The 15,555-nt window shown below is 40.7% G+C and overlaps 1 protein-coding gene across 2 annotated transcripts in view; it reads left to right on the forward strand.

The window, feature by feature from the left end:
- Positions 1 to 15,555, forward strand: part of arhgap36 (Rho GTPase activating protein 36) — a 79,184-nt gene that overhangs the window by 49,791 nt on the left and 13,838 nt on the right. For both annotated transcript variants that reach the window (XM_085450716.1, XM_085450715.1), the window contains one exon: positions 5,502 to 5,570. In XM_085450716.1, coding sequence (XP_085306842.1) covers positions 5,502 to 5,570 — 69 coding nt within the window. The remainder of the gene's footprint in view (positions 1 to 5,501; positions 5,571 to 15,555) is intronic.

Below are 15,555 nucleotides of genomic sequence, written 5' to 3' on the forward strand. Positions count from 1 at the left end.
TCTTTGTTTTTGTCTTGTCTGTCACCTTATCTCCCTGTGAATGTGCATTATGTAATCATACACATGTACATGCACACACTCATCAGTAGCAGATCAGCCTCAGCTGGATGAGGCATGCGTTCAATGGGAGGGGCTGTGTGCTTTGGAAATAAACTTTAATTTCCTGCAGTCATGAGAATTTGACCTCTTTATCCCAGCAGCACACAGCAGTCTTCATTTGCTCCCTGCTACTTTCATTTTTTTTCTTATTTTTTTTTTATTAAAGCAGGAAAAAAGAGGGAAAAGAATGTCCGTACTTTAAAGTGCCGCAAACAGGCCGGGCAGCATTACTTGCCATGAAGGTAACAGCAGTGATTCCTTAATAGGGAAAAGGTCTGACTTTGAATTAGTGATTTCTAAACAGCAGCTTTGCTAAAGCAAACAAAGGCTTCGTCCACACAAGCCAGAGTGTGAGGCTGTAGAGTTCCTAAAAATAAAAAATATCCCACTTGTAACAAAACATACACACCGTCAGATTTTCTGTTTTGGGGATGTAGTTCACAGTATTTTATTAAAAAAGTGCGAAGAGGAAGTAGAAATGTCAGCAGTGGTTGTTTTTCAGCTCTGACTGAAGTTAAGGGGAAAAACCCAGGCAGGGTAAACATTTAATCAGAGATCTTCCCCCAAATTATTAGGTACACTCAAATGTTTGCATTGTCAGTTTTATGAAATTTATGAAAATGAGGTTTTACATCTATCCAAATATGAGCCAAGACCTTTATAGAAAGTGTAGGAGTCTATACAGTCTTTGCATTACAATATAAAGCACCTTAAGGTAACTGAAATGGTTGTTTTTGTCTTTTAGTTGACATAGAGTTTAAACAGAGGTTGTTTTTTTTTTTTTTTGAAGAAATACTGTCAGGAGCCAAAAAGAAAGCTGTATAGCAATCAGCTATCATGTATTAAGCTAGCTTGCCAGTGTAAGTATTAGGTGTAAAAATTTAAATCGGTAAACAATCAGTAATCTTGACTATAATACGATGATTTCATTTCTTTTATGAAATTACGAGGCATGGTGGGGGGTACGATCGTGAAGCTTTACTAAACAATATCTGTATTTTGGTCACAAATACATTTATGTAAAATATATTTAAAATGTCAAAATTTAAATTGCATGAAAAAACAGGCGCGTAGTCGTACTGTGTCGCCTTAAATTGAATTTTCAAGGAACATCATAAATCTTTTCTCCATCCTTTTTTCTCATACTAAAGTAGATTTCAGTCTTAAAATCTTTTTTGGCAGAGCTCATTTTGTGTTTTGGCATTTTTTTACAATCACTTATTATCTTCAAAACACTTTTCCTCGATTTATTTACCTCTCTTTGTATCTTACTTATAGATACACACATGCAACAACAAATCTCCCTTCATCCAGCATGTCAAGGGCCATTAGACAGAGTGGGCTATTCCAAAACACTAAACAGACTCAGTCTATTGAAAAGGTTCTGCTCTTGTCTTGGAACTGAGGAAGAGGTGAAAGCAGAAGATAACAAGTGAGATGAAGAGGAAAAGAAAAAGTAAATGTCGTATTGAGGGTGAGCCTGATTGGTGGTGTCTGTTTAAAAGGACATATTACTTCCATGATCAAGGTTATAAGTATGGATTTAATACATTTATACTTACTCCACCACATACCTTTGATATACCAGCCTGGTCTCATAAAATATTCATTAAAATATATCTGTGAAGGTTCTCAGTCATCCAGATCATCGTAGTCAAAGGAGCTTGCAAAGAAAAGCGTCTGGACTTCTTTAAGTTGCTTGAAGACGTTTCACCTCTCATCCGAGAAGCTTCTTCAGTTCTAAGGTCAAATGGTGGAGAGTCCCAGATATAAACCTAGTGGGAGTTTCCCCCCACAGAGGGACAAAAGGACCCCCTGATGATCCTCTAATCGCCTGAGCCAAGGTGTGAAACTGGGTGTGGGTCCAAATCAGCCAGAGTTTCGGGTGAGTTCATTGTGAAACCTGGCCCCACCTTATCATGCGAATTCCTGAGGTCAGATGGCCCAGGATGTGAGTGGGCATTAAGGCGTCTGGGAAGGGATCTCAAAACTGGATTATAGATGGCAGAGAGTTGGTGTCGTAAACCCCCGCCTCTGTTCAAAGATGGTCGCTCACAGTGGACATAGATGGCTTCTTTCACTCCTCTTTCAAACCATCTGTCCTCTCTGTCCAAAATGTGAACATTGGCATCCTCGAAAGAGTGTCCTTTATCCTTAAGATGCAGATGGACTGCTGAGTCTTGTCCTGTGGAGGTGGCTCTTCTGTGTTGTGCCATGCGCTTGTGAAGTGGCTGTTTGGTCTCTCCAATGTAGAGGTCTGAGCATTCCTCGCTGCACTGTACAGCATACGCCACATTGTTAAGTTTGTGTTTTGGCGTTTTGTCTTTCGGGTGAACCAGTTTCTGTCTGAGCGTGTTGCTGGGTCTGAAATACACTGGGATGTCATGCTTGGAGAAAACTCTCCTGAGTTTCTCTGATACACCGGCTACATAGGGGATGACAATGTTGTTGCGTCTGTCCTTCTTATCCTCCCTCGCTGGTGTCTGATCTTCTTTTTTGTACCTCTTTGCTGACTTTAAGAACGCCCATTTAGGATAGCTGCACGTTTTGAGTGCTTCCTTTACATGTGTGTGTTCCTTCTTTTTCCTTCAGGCTTAGAGGGAACATGTTCTGCCCGGTGGTGTTGGGTCCTAATTACTCCAAGTTTGTGTTCCAAAGGGTGATGGGAGTCAAAGAGGAGGTACTGGTCCGTGTGTGTGGGCTTCCGGTAAACTTAGATGTTGAGTTTGCCGTTCTCTTCAAAGTGCACAGCGCAGTCCAGGAAAGGCAAACAGTTGTCCTTTGTGTCTTCCCTGGTGAACTTGATGTTTTTATCCACAGCGTTAATGTGCGCAGTGAAGGATTCCACTTCTTGTGTCTTGATTTTGACCCAGGTGTCGTCCACATATCTGTACCAGTGGCTGGGTACTCTTCCTTTGAAAGAGCCAAGAGCCTTCCTTTCCACTTCCTCCATGTAAAGGTTGGCTACAATAGGTGACACGGGGGAGCCCATGGCACAGCCATGTTTTTGTCTGTAAAAGCCTTCGTTGTATTTGAAATATGTAGTGGTGAGGCAGAGGTCTAACAGTGTGCAGATCTGATCGGGTGTGAAGTTGGTCCTGTCCTCCAAGGAGCTGTCTTCTTGTAGTCGTTTTCTGACAGTCTCCACGGCCTCCGTGGTGGGTATGCAAGTGAAAAGAGAGACTACATCAAAGGACACCATGGTTTCATCTGGATCCAGGGTAAGTTTCTGGACCTTGTCGGTGAAGTCTCTCTTTTCACTTGCATACCCACCACAGAGGCCGTGGAGACTGTCAGAAAACGACTACAAGAAGACAGCTTCTTGGAGGACAGGACCAACTTCACACCCGATCAGATCTGCACACTGTTAGACCTCTGCCTCACCACTACATATTTCAAGTACAACGAAGGCTTTTACAGACAAAAACATGGCTGTGCCATGGGCTCCCCCGTGTCACCTATTGTAGCCAACCTTTACATGGAGGAAGTGGAAAGGAAGGCTCTTGGCTCTTTCAAAGGAAGAGTACCCAGCCACTGGTACAGATATGTGGACGACACCTGGGTCAAAATCAAGACACAAGAAGTGGAATCCTTCACTGCGCACATTAACGCTGTGGATAAAAACATCAAGTTCACCAGGGAAGACACAAAGGATAACTGTTTGCCTTTCCTGGACTGCGCTGTGCACATTGAAGAGAATGGCAAACTCAACATCTAAGTTTACCGGAAGCCCACACACACGGACCAGTACCTCCTCTTTGACTCCCATCACCCTTTGGAACACAAACTTGGAGTAATTAGGACCCTACACCACCGGGCAGAACATGTTCCCTCTAAGCCTGAAGGAAAAAAGAAGGAACACACACATGTAAAGGAAGCACTCAAAACATGCGGCTATCCTAAATGGGCGTTCTTAAAGTCAGCAAAGAGGCACAGAAAAGAAGACCAGACACCAGCGAGGGAGGATAAGAAGGACAGACGCAACAACATTGTCATCCCCTATGTAGCCGGTGTATCAGAGAAACTCAGGAGAGTTTTCTCCAAGCATGACATCCCGGTGCATTTCAGACCCAGCAACACGCTCAGACAAAAACTGGTTCACCCGAAAGACAAAACTCCAAAACACAGACTTAGCAGTCCATCTGCATCTTAAGGATAAAGGACACTCTTTTGAGGATGCCAATGTTCACATTTTGGACAGAGAGGACAGATGGTTTGAAAGAGGAGTGAAAGAAGCCATCTATGTCCACTGTGAGCGACCATCTTTGAACAGAGGCGGGGGTTTACGACACCAACTCTCTGCCATCTATAATCCAGTTTTGAGATCCCTTCCCAGACGCCTTAACGCCCACTCACACCCTGGGCCATCTGACCTCAGGAATTCGCCTGATAAGGTGGGGCCAGGTTTCACAATGAACTCACCCGAAACTCTGGCTGATTGGGACCCACACCCAGTTTCACACCTTGGCTCAGGCGATTAGAGGATCATCAGGGGTCCTTTTGTCCCTCTGTGGGGGGATACTCCCACTAGGTTTATATCTGGGACTCTCCACCATTTGACCTTAGAACTGAAGAAGCTTCTCGGATGAGAGGTGAAACGTCTTCAAGCAACTTAAAGAAGTCCAGACGCTTTTCTTTGCAAGCTCCTTTGACTCATTAAAATATAATTAATTAGTTCGTGTTCATGTACACAAATCCAAACGAGTGCTGTTTAAAGCCTAAATCTAATTTAATGTCCCAATGAAATACTTCTTTTATATACAGGGAAGCAGACGAGGACAGTCAATACACCAATCAGGTTTTAAAAAACCCACCAGAAAAGGAAAATTCATAATTATTCATAATCAGAAATTAGTACATTAAAAATTGTGACAATTTTACATAATGCTGTAACACTGTTAGAAATTTATTTAGTTAAAAATTTTAAATGCTGGGTTTTAGATACACAGTTTTTTTGGGGGTTTAGTGTTCTCTCCGTGGGTCATGAAACTTGTTCTGAACTTTGTAACTCTTTCCCTGATCAACACACATCATATTATAAAAAGAGAAAAAAATCTAAAACTAATAGAAAAATTACAAAAACTAAATAATTTTCAGAAATAAAGACTTTTTTCTATTTAATACAGACTGCTGAAACAAAAAGCAAATCTACAGTGGAAATGAAGTAAAACTAAACTAATTCACTCTATAGTAAGGAGTACACAATGGATGGATGGATGGTAGTATTTGGGTTCATGTACAGATAAAAGCTGGTGATGGGCACATCTCATTGATGTACAACAGTAACAAAAGACAGACATCCCAGACCGACTGTGACACAGACTTCATTGTTCAAACTAAAGCAAACACATACTTGAGCACCACAAACTGTATTGACTGTGACCTTTTCTTTCTTCCCACAGAAACTCACAAGCGAAGAAAATCTCTGCGCAGGAAGTTTGACTCCTTTTCAAAGGAAAAAAAAGAGCGAGGTGAGTTCATGAAACCCCAAACCATAGAAGTGGGTAAACACGATCCCGTCTGCGGCTATAAACTGTGAATGTGTTTCCCCACAGGCTGTTACGCTAAATATTATCATCAAACACAATGTCCCTTCTGTCCGCTGAAGCTACATAACCACATACACCACTGGAGTCCAGTGGCTTTTACCACCACTAACCACTAATGGCCACACATACTTGAAACACTGTTTAAAAAGAACGAGTGGATCAGGAATGAACTCTAAATCCTGGAAGTTTCACTTAGCTGGTGCTTCATTGTTTTTATAACCGCAAGTGAATAATGAATGAACAAACTGCAAGTTTAACTTCTTTAGTAGAGCTATAAGTATCATCTACAATATGTTTGGGATTTTTTTTGCAACAAATGATTACATTTAAACCAAAAACACAAAGAAACTAACAAAGTTAGACTAACAAAATGAAGAACCCCATTTGCACACATTATTTTTTATAATTGTGTTTTTCTGGGTACAAACAAAGTGGAAAAGGGATTTGAATCTGGAACTTTTGGATATTATGGATTGGTTTTTGGATCTTTGATCTACATTTGTGGCATGTGTGCTTCCTCACACCCCTCTTTTGGAGTATTTAGTTAAGTCCATGAAAGCCTGCTCTTTTGAGTCTGAGTCCACTTGGCCTTCGGTGTGAAGTAGTATGAAATCTGATTATTTTTGCCGGATCAGATATTATCCAGTTCTAAACGTGATTTCCATTCTCAGCAGAAATGGAGGAAGGTTTCATATTTCTTCAAGCCTTTGAATTTTCTGAGGGGACCCGTGACTTTCTGCTTTGATTTCCTCCACATTTCTTTTGAACTGCCACCTTGCCATTGTGGTTAAAAAGAGTAAAAGATATACAGAGTCTCATCTCTGCAGATCAAATAATACTTTTAATTTCCTGGGGCTATGGTGCTGGCAATCTTTTTGTTAAGCAATGCGATAACAACACTTTCTCCAAGTCAAAGCGTTTGCTGTGTTGGATGAGACGCTTGTATTTTTAACATGCTGCTCTGTTGTTTTTCTTGTAGACTCAAGCCCCGTATTTGGTCATCATTCTCTGCCTCTACTTTTTATTGGCGCTATTCATGCGTAGCACATCATTCGACTGAGATTTTAAAAATTACAGTGCACACTACAGCCTTGGAAACAAAACATTGAAGAGCTTATGGAATAATCACACAGAGGCCTACTAAGGTTTAGACCATTAAGGACTTTTTCATAGCCAGTAATCCAAACCAATCAACATGGTAATGACTAACCTTATGTTGCAGATGGGCTCATCTCAGATGTACGAAAAAGTCCATTTTTGGTGTCTCCTCCCTGTTATATGATGGCGTTTGAATGTGCCAATCAAGGACCCTCAGCGTTTACGTTTATTGAAGACAATTTAACCTTCATCCTACCCAGTGCTCATGTTTTTATATTAGTGTTGTCAGTGTTAATCTCGTTAAAATGACGTTAACGCCATAACTGCATTAACTTGGCAAACCTCGGTTAGCGAGTTATGGCGGATCGACCCACGCACGGGGCAATCCACCATAACTCGCTAACGGCGGTTTGCCGCGTTAGTTTATATTAGCAATAGTTTATATTAGTCTAACCAAAGCTCTCCTACTAACCAACTATAACCCAACTTCACTAACCCTCCAAACATCACTGATATTTGGTTTTCCATCTTCATTTACTTCCAGATTTATAGCAATTTATAGCAAAGTTCTAGCTAGCTAGCTGGCTTCCTGTCAAGGCCTCAGTCACACAAACCCAGAAACCAATCAGCGATCATCTTATAACCTCAAATAGGTGGCATAAATAGGTGTGCATTCCCCAACTAGTTAGCAAGTGATTGCCGGCTTTTTGCTGTTTGCGATCAATTTCACACTAGCAACTGCCAGCAACCACTACATAATTTCCTCTGGTAACCAGCAGTTGCTGGGGGGGATGGTGACTGGCATTAAGGCCTGTGTTAATAGCACTCAGGGAATACATAATCCCAGAGGAATACACACTTTTTGCTTAACGACCAGTGGTTGCCAGATGTTCACCAACTGGTCCTTAGACCTGGACCGTGTTACTGGGACCAAACTTCTAGCCCCTCTAAACATCATAGATCCTTTTTTTTAAGGATGACTAGATGTTAAAGTTTATTGTCACACCTGGGAGCCACATTAATCTTTTTATTGGAGCTGAAAGAATTTGGACTGTTTTTAACTCTTAATGGTGTTTCACTGTTTGTGTTTATGGAAACTGAAGCAACTTTTTAGACCCTGAAATTACCAATAACATCAGACTAGAGAAGCAGATAGTTTGCTTGTTGAACAAAACAAATTTGAGGCTTTTTGTACTTCTCTGTATTGATTTTTTCATTTCATCTTCTCTTTGGCTTTCTTTGATTTGCTCCTGACCTTTTTTCCCTTCTTCTTGTGTTTTTTTTCCTTCTCCACTTCTTCTTTCATCTTCCTGCTCTAACCCATGTGACAAATCAGATGTTAGCGTGACCTCTCAGAAAAAGATGTTCTCTTTTCTCAGCTGATTATCGCAGCAGGGCGAGATACGAGCCAAAATGCCCAACACTACACAGCACATGCATTGACTGGCTGTCTACGCAGCTCTTTAAAGCCTGCCTCCAGCCTTGTACACACAGTGACTTAGCTCTAGTTAACCCTGCTAATGAAAACACAGAACATTGGGACCTGGCAGCTTTCCTGTTGGCTCTGCTCCTCTACTACTAAAGGCAGGACTGCGTCAAGTAACGGATTACAGAGTGACAATTGTGATCTGCTTGGCATTCGTGTATGGTTGATCATAATGCAGTGAACCAGTAGTTTCTATGTAATTTTCCCAAGCAATAGTTTAAACTGTTGATTCCTAGGAAAATACTTTACAGAGGACAGCCTGTGTTTTTAAAGTCTAATGCTCCAGGAGGTTGGATATTATCACCCAGCTGTTCCTCTGCTAAATATATCCACTCTGTTTTTTTAAGTAACAGATGTTGACCCGAGTACCAGACGTATTTAGGGAGAAAAGAAAAGAAATTCCTGAACTGTAACACTTTGACACAAGCATCTCCCTTCCTGGCAGATTTTTTTTTTATCAACAATTCAGCACATATTAAGACACATTATAAAAAGAGATATTTTGGTTGTAGTTAGTACAGTGTTTTAAATGATTCTAATTCAGTCTTCTGCTTTGGTGATGGTGGTGTATTTGCTGGGTTTCTATCTATAACTTGAAATTACTCTAATTTTGTTGCTATTTTTATTTAAGTGAAAGCACACTTGTGCATTGTGTGTAACTGAAATCTGCTGGGCTGATCTGACAGAGTTAATTTAAAAAAAAAACGTAATTAAATCATGTGTTCTAGTTGACATAATACAATTATAATTAAGTTGTTCTAACAGTTCTGTTTTTGGTGAAGATTCCTCTGTATTCATATTTTGTTTTTCAGCTCTTAACGTTTATTTAACCAGGAGATGGGACTCTTGAGATTTAATATTTTTAAATTTGTGGAGGGATGGAGTGGAGCCAGTAGTCAGTCCAAGATTCTTGCACAAGATCAGCCCAGTTCAGCAACAGTTCAGTCTCTATCTTGTAGGTTTATCACTGATATGTTTCTTATTTGCCTCCTCAGTAAAATCAAGGACTCAGTGAACATCTGCTGAGCTTCTGTCTACTCCCTTCTTTTCTTGCTTTCTCTCAGCATCGGACTCATCTTTACTCACTAGTGTTAACAGTCTGGAAAACCATAGCAGAATTACTATAATGCAAATAGCTAGAGAACTATAGACTTGAAAACTCAAATTTCTTATTTCATATTATTTACATCTGTGTGACTTCAAATATATAACATTACTAGTTAATGAGCCTTGAGCCTTTATGAAAGAAAACATGTAGATACTTTTCCCACTACTTCACAACCCTCTTCTAAACGCTCGAACCTCTTCTAAACGTCTTGCTAATCTGGCTGCCCTTCTGTGAGAAGCAACACTTCCCTGCTGCCACAGATAGCTATTAAATCATCAAGTGTTTACTTTAAACAAGCAAACTCTTCCAGTGCAAGCTGCTAACCCCATCACGGTTGGCTTGTGATGCCAGCAAACATGGCCAAATGTCAGGAGTGACTGTACCTCCAAGCAGACGTCAGGACTCAGGACCGAAGAGTAAGCCCCGGCTTACAGATCAAATACAGCGTAAGGCACATCATCAAAAGGTGACATCTTTTCAGTGGATAAAGCCCGTTCCTGTTGACACGCAATGTTGTGTTTCTTTGTGTAGTGTGTTTTCAGAGAAAATCAGTTTCAACTCAGTGTGTCATAAAATTAGAGGTAAATATGATCATTACTGTTACCATTGCATGCTGTATCATCAAATTATACATGCTTACAAAGCGCTGAAGATTTTAAAAAGTTCCCGAGTCGAACTGTCTGTCAGACCTTGCCATATGTTGGGGTTTATGTTTTACTTCTTTTGGGGGCAACTGTTTACCATCAGCACTTTAAAAATAAGTACTTTGGTGTAATCTTAATTGAGATTTTAGACTCTTAACTAGTTTGACTATAAAAATATTTGTATGACTGATCCAGGAAAAGTCTTTGAATGAGTGAATGATTTGGATTTTTCATGTTCTTTACCAACAATAAACTATTTTAAATTATACCGTACTTACCCAGTTTTAAAGAGTAAAGATCTCCTTTTTATTTAGTGCCTGGAGGAGAAGAGGCTGTACAAACTGCAGAGTGAATCCTTCACGTAGTAAACAGCTAGCATCTAGTGTTGCCAAGAAACAGCCGATAAGATTTTTCAGCCTAATTTTATCATGTTTATTAGCTGGAATGGGTTGATATCTGTTTAGCAACTAAAAACAAGTTAGAGTTTAAGTGAATGGTGACCTGCTGTGTAAACAGCTGTGTAATACTTCACAATCTGTTGCGCTAATTACCTTGTAGCTCTGCTCTAGCTTGCACATGTGGCCACAAGCTAATAATAGCTGGCAGCTAGTCAGCAAGGCACTTATCAAAGGGCTGCTCACTACAAAACCTTAAAAACAGGTGTTTTATTTATTTTTTTTATTTTATTTAGAGCTTTTATTTAGAGCCCTCTAAACAAATTTAAACAAATCTTCATGATCTGTGTAGTATGTTAACACTATTGGAAGTAAAAGTCACTTGAACTCCAATTTTGAAAACACAACTTTCTTTCTTTCTTTTTTTTCTTTTTTTTTTTTATAAAGCTCTGACTCGTATTATGAGTATGAGTCTGTGGTCTCGGAGAGAGTCCTGTAACTCTGTCTGCAAAATACAGTATATAATGACCAATGTTGCCCAATTGATTACCCTGGCATTTCTCCTGCGGCGTTGCTATCAGTGTGTGAAGAGTGGGAGAAGAGGGTTGCATTGACAATCCTCTTAATATCACCAACCATTCCCATTTTATTCCGGTGTATCCATATAAATGGCCCACCCTGTATAGTGACTGCAGCTGTTTACCTAAAAATGCAGCCAAAGCGGTTTTTTAAAAAACATTTCAAACAGAAAAATTTACACAACATTTACAGAACAATCAGCTGTTCTGCATCAAATCTGATGCCACACAAATTATTTGTGCCACTCCAAAAAACAATTTCTGTCCACTGTGAGATAAAGGAGAACAACAGCCTGATGCAGGCCTGACAACAGGAGATGTATCACTGCTGTAACACCTGTAACATTCAGCAGTCGCCTCATTGTTCTGACACACACAACAAAACTATTGACTACACTACACACTAACGACACAAGATTTGCGCTAAACGTCGCAAATGTCTCACATCTCAAAACACCGCCGTCACTCCTAAAACGTCCCGCTTTCTAAACAACTAAATGCCATGTTTTGATTGGTCGACATGGTATATTTTTACATCAATAGGAAAAGGTGGGGTTTTTGTTTTTGCTCACAGGCGGGGAGTGCTTTTGAGCGTTTTCCTTATAAAACACAGTTTTTACTGTTTCTTCCCGCAGTAAATATAAACGTTGGAAAAAAAACCCCATTGCATATATATATATATATATTTTATCATAACTCTGGTTTTACGTGGCCTATCAACACAATTTAAAAACTGGTGTAAAATCCACATTTTTTCCGTCAATTGTTCCGTCTGTCCTGCTCACATCTCCAATGGTTGTACATGTTGTCATTAACGTGGCTTCACTCCACATCAGCCACATAAGGACGCTGTCATAGCCTGTCAACAACGTTGATTAGCTGCGTATATACGAATGTGAATCGCATCATTGGCTGGACTATGGGATAAGGCGGCATCGTTCTAAACACATACAGGAGCAGCCAGTCACTTACTGACTAACACTGCAAAACAGAATTGTTAACGTTTTAATTTTAATTTCAATTCAGGTTAGATTTTTTTTTTTGTGCGCAGCACAGATTTTCTGTGCGCAGAGACCGTGCCAGCAGTGCGCAATTGCACATGCACGCAGCTTAGAGGGAACATTGGAGCTGAGTAAAATGTGAGTATAAATTAAATGGAGAAGTTTTGCTCACTCCCAATTTTGTCTTTTTGTTTCATTAAAGTAATGTAAATAGTAATTCCTCCTTTGATCTGAGCAATGCAGCTCTGCAGAATAAACTCCCCACAGAACCTGAGTTATTTCAGGCTGAGTCCATCCTGCATCCTTAAGCCCTCACAGGGCTGATTTGCCTCTCTGACCTGCTCGGGACTCTCCGGGTGAGACTGTGCACGTGTGCATCCATGTGTTTCCATTCAAACAATCGTGTGCATGTTCACGATTCTTGAATGTGAGTGTGTTAAGTAGATAGAACCTAAATAATCTGCTTCCTGTTTCATGTGTGTGAAACACATGTCAGCTCAGTGGACCGCTGCTCCTCCACACTGAAAGGAGTCGGCTGAGGTGGTTCAGGCATCTGATTAGGAGGCCTCCAGAATGCCGAGGTGTTCCCTGCATGTTCTATCACGAGGAGGTCCTAGGGTAGATCCAGGACACCCTGGAGCAGTTACACATTTTTGTGTGGCTACATCTGGTATACTCCTGGGCACTACTGGCAGAGAGCCAACAAGCACTTTTTGTACCGTTTGGTGTTTTTTTCCTCTCATGCACAAAATATCCAGATTCTTTTTAGGCAATGCATCTTTTTATCATGAAATAACAACTACATTTTGGCTTTATCACTTTTTGATCCTGATCAAAGAGTCACCAGACTGAATGTCTAACTGGGCCTTCACTAAGGTGGGTGCCAGATAAACAGTCTATGCTTAACCTCGGGAGTGGTAGCATAGTGAGACATTTACATTTGGAGCTGATATGTCGAGGAGGAAACTGACGACAGTGACCTCACTCGTACCGTGTTTACCTGCGTGAGCGTGTCTGCTGTAAGCCCGTATCAGTCTGAGTTTGATGTCTGCTGTGTGGCTGCTCTAACAGGATTATCCTGCTCCCAACATTCTGTCTATTCTTACACCGCTTGTCTACTTAAACCTCTTATCCGTTGTGCGAGGAGCTGTGCGATTACGGCGTTCACAGGCTAACAAGTTCATTTCATCATCGCCTATAAACAGACCCTTTAGTTGCCTTGATTCGATTTATCAGTCATTATCTCTGCACTGCTGTAAGCATCCCTGTAATCTCTGCTCCTCCAGGTTCTCACACTCCTGAGTTCCCTCAGTGTTTTGTTAATAACAACTGTGCATTTTAATAAAGATCTGCATCGAGCACTAAAGGCATGGCACACACAATACCTGCATCAGGGGTGGGGAACTCCAGCCCTCGAGGGCCGGTGTCCTGCAGGTTTTAGATCTCACCCTGGGTCAGCACACCTGAATCAAATGACTAGTTCATTACCAGGCCTCTGGAGAACTTCAAGACATGTTGGTGAGTTAATTTAGCCATTTAAATCAGCTGTGTTGGATCAAGGACACAACTAAAACCGGTCCTTGAGGCCTGGAGTTGCCCACCCCTGCTCTACATGTCACTCCTATGTAGTGTAATAAGAGGGAAACAGGCCTTCTTGGTGTTTGTGCTGATGTTGGGGCTTTAGCCTATCCTGTGCACTGGAGAAGACAGAAAATGTTTGATTATTTCAGTTCAGGCCATCTATGCTGTCCTTCTCTTTCATGTTTCTGCAGCAACTTTTGTCTAACTTTTCAATCAACTAGTATTGTACCTACACAAATGCAGTACTAGATCTGAGGCTACAAGTCTTGTCTTTTGGAGGACTGCACACAAGAACATCTGCATTGGTTGTGTATTCACAGACCATTGTAATGAGTGTTGCTTCAATTTACGTGTGTTGTTTGTGCCGATAGCCCATCACATCATGTTATGGGAATATACTGAGAGAGTGAGGTTGTTTCATTTGACATCAAAGTGAAGTTGATCATGACAGTGATTGTTTACCCTGTTGTGTGTGAATGAATATCAGTCACTAACATGGAACTTGGTTCATGCTATTTGCTAATCAGAGCTTTGTCAGCGTCATTAACAGTATAATAGATGGACATTGCCACAATGACATCACCGAGGTTTGCGAAATCCCATTATATCCCTGAGATGATGTTTTTGGCTGACCACTTTATCAGTTAGTGAGTTAGTTCAACTCATCAGCCAATGAGCTGGATCATCCTCCTTTCAGTATTTTTATTTTCCCGCTGACTTCTAGATAACCAGAAGTGTTTCTGCAAGTAAACTGGCTTTACTTTTCAGACCTGGGATGTACGTCCATCTCTCTGCTGTATATTATCAGCTTGCCTTGTGATTCGTTGGCTACTATGACTGCAGCACCGGCAAACATATTTGCTCTCCCATACATTAGACAGGCCCATCTCAAACTTTTAAAGTAACACATACACTCCTGTGAAAAGTACACCCCAGCGATTCAGCAGCTTGTAGAGGCGCCTTTAACAGCAATAACTTGAAGGAATCATTTCCGTTTCAGTTTGTGAGTCTCTCACGTCGTTGTGGAGGATTTTTTTTTCTTCTTTACAGCGTTGCTTCGGTTCATTGAAGTTTACATGCATGCATTTAAGGTCTTTCTTTACTTTTTCAGCCATTCTGTTGTAGATTGGCTGTTGTGCCTGGGATCATTGTACTGTTGTATGATTCAGTTTCAGCCAACTTTTAGCTGCCAGACAGATGGGCTCATATTTGGCTCTAGAATACTTTGGTATGCTGAGAAGTTCATGGCTGAATAAACAACTACAAGGTGCCCGCGGCCTGTGGCAGACTGCTGTGTAAACACATAGTGAGTGAAGAAGAAATACTTAGTAGGGCTGTGCAATATGACCAAAATCTCATATCCCGATATTAAATCATCTATCGTCCGATATCGATATAAATCACAAAAATGTAACATTTTCTGTAAATTCTGTGAATCTCGGGCAGCTCAACTTGCGTGAAGTGTTTCCAGCTGCGCGTCATGTAGCTGGAGTTGAGCGTTTTAACAGATGCATGAAACTATACATTTTTAGACATAAGTTGTAACAGCCGCCGTTTTCTTTGTGAGTATTTATTACACGGCGTGCTGCAGTTTGCCTGTTCTAAAGTTTCAGTCTAAGGTTTATTTTTTAGCACCTGACGGCTCTTTTTTGCTTCTCATCCGTAAATACTCTGCATCTTTCACGTGATTCAGTTTATTTTGAAAAGTCTCAACAGGATCTTGAACTTTATTGTGAAAGGTTTGTGTGAAAAATAAAGAAGCAGATACGCGGTGGTTTTACCGTTGTTGTTGCTAACAACAACGCATAAACACAGACGCTTGTCCGTTCATAGTGTGGTTATATTAAATATAAGAGAAAGAGAGAACTTTAAGAAATTAATATAGCCACTGCAGTGACCATCAAAACGATGGAAAAAATGTTGCAGTAAACAGTTTATTTTGCGACACCACGAAACAAACGATAGCGTAAAATGAAACGATAGATGTTTTTATATCGTCAGCCGATATATATCATT

This window comes from Copadichromis virginalis, linkage group LG3, assembly GCF_057382275.1.
Source record: "Copadichromis virginalis isolate Kocher_CV1m ecotype Utaka linkage group LG3, C_Virginalis_male_GT1.1, whole genome shotgun sequence".
In the NCBI taxonomy this organism is placed as follows: Eukaryota; Metazoa; Chordata; class Actinopteri; order Cichliformes; family Cichlidae; genus Copadichromis; species Copadichromis virginalis.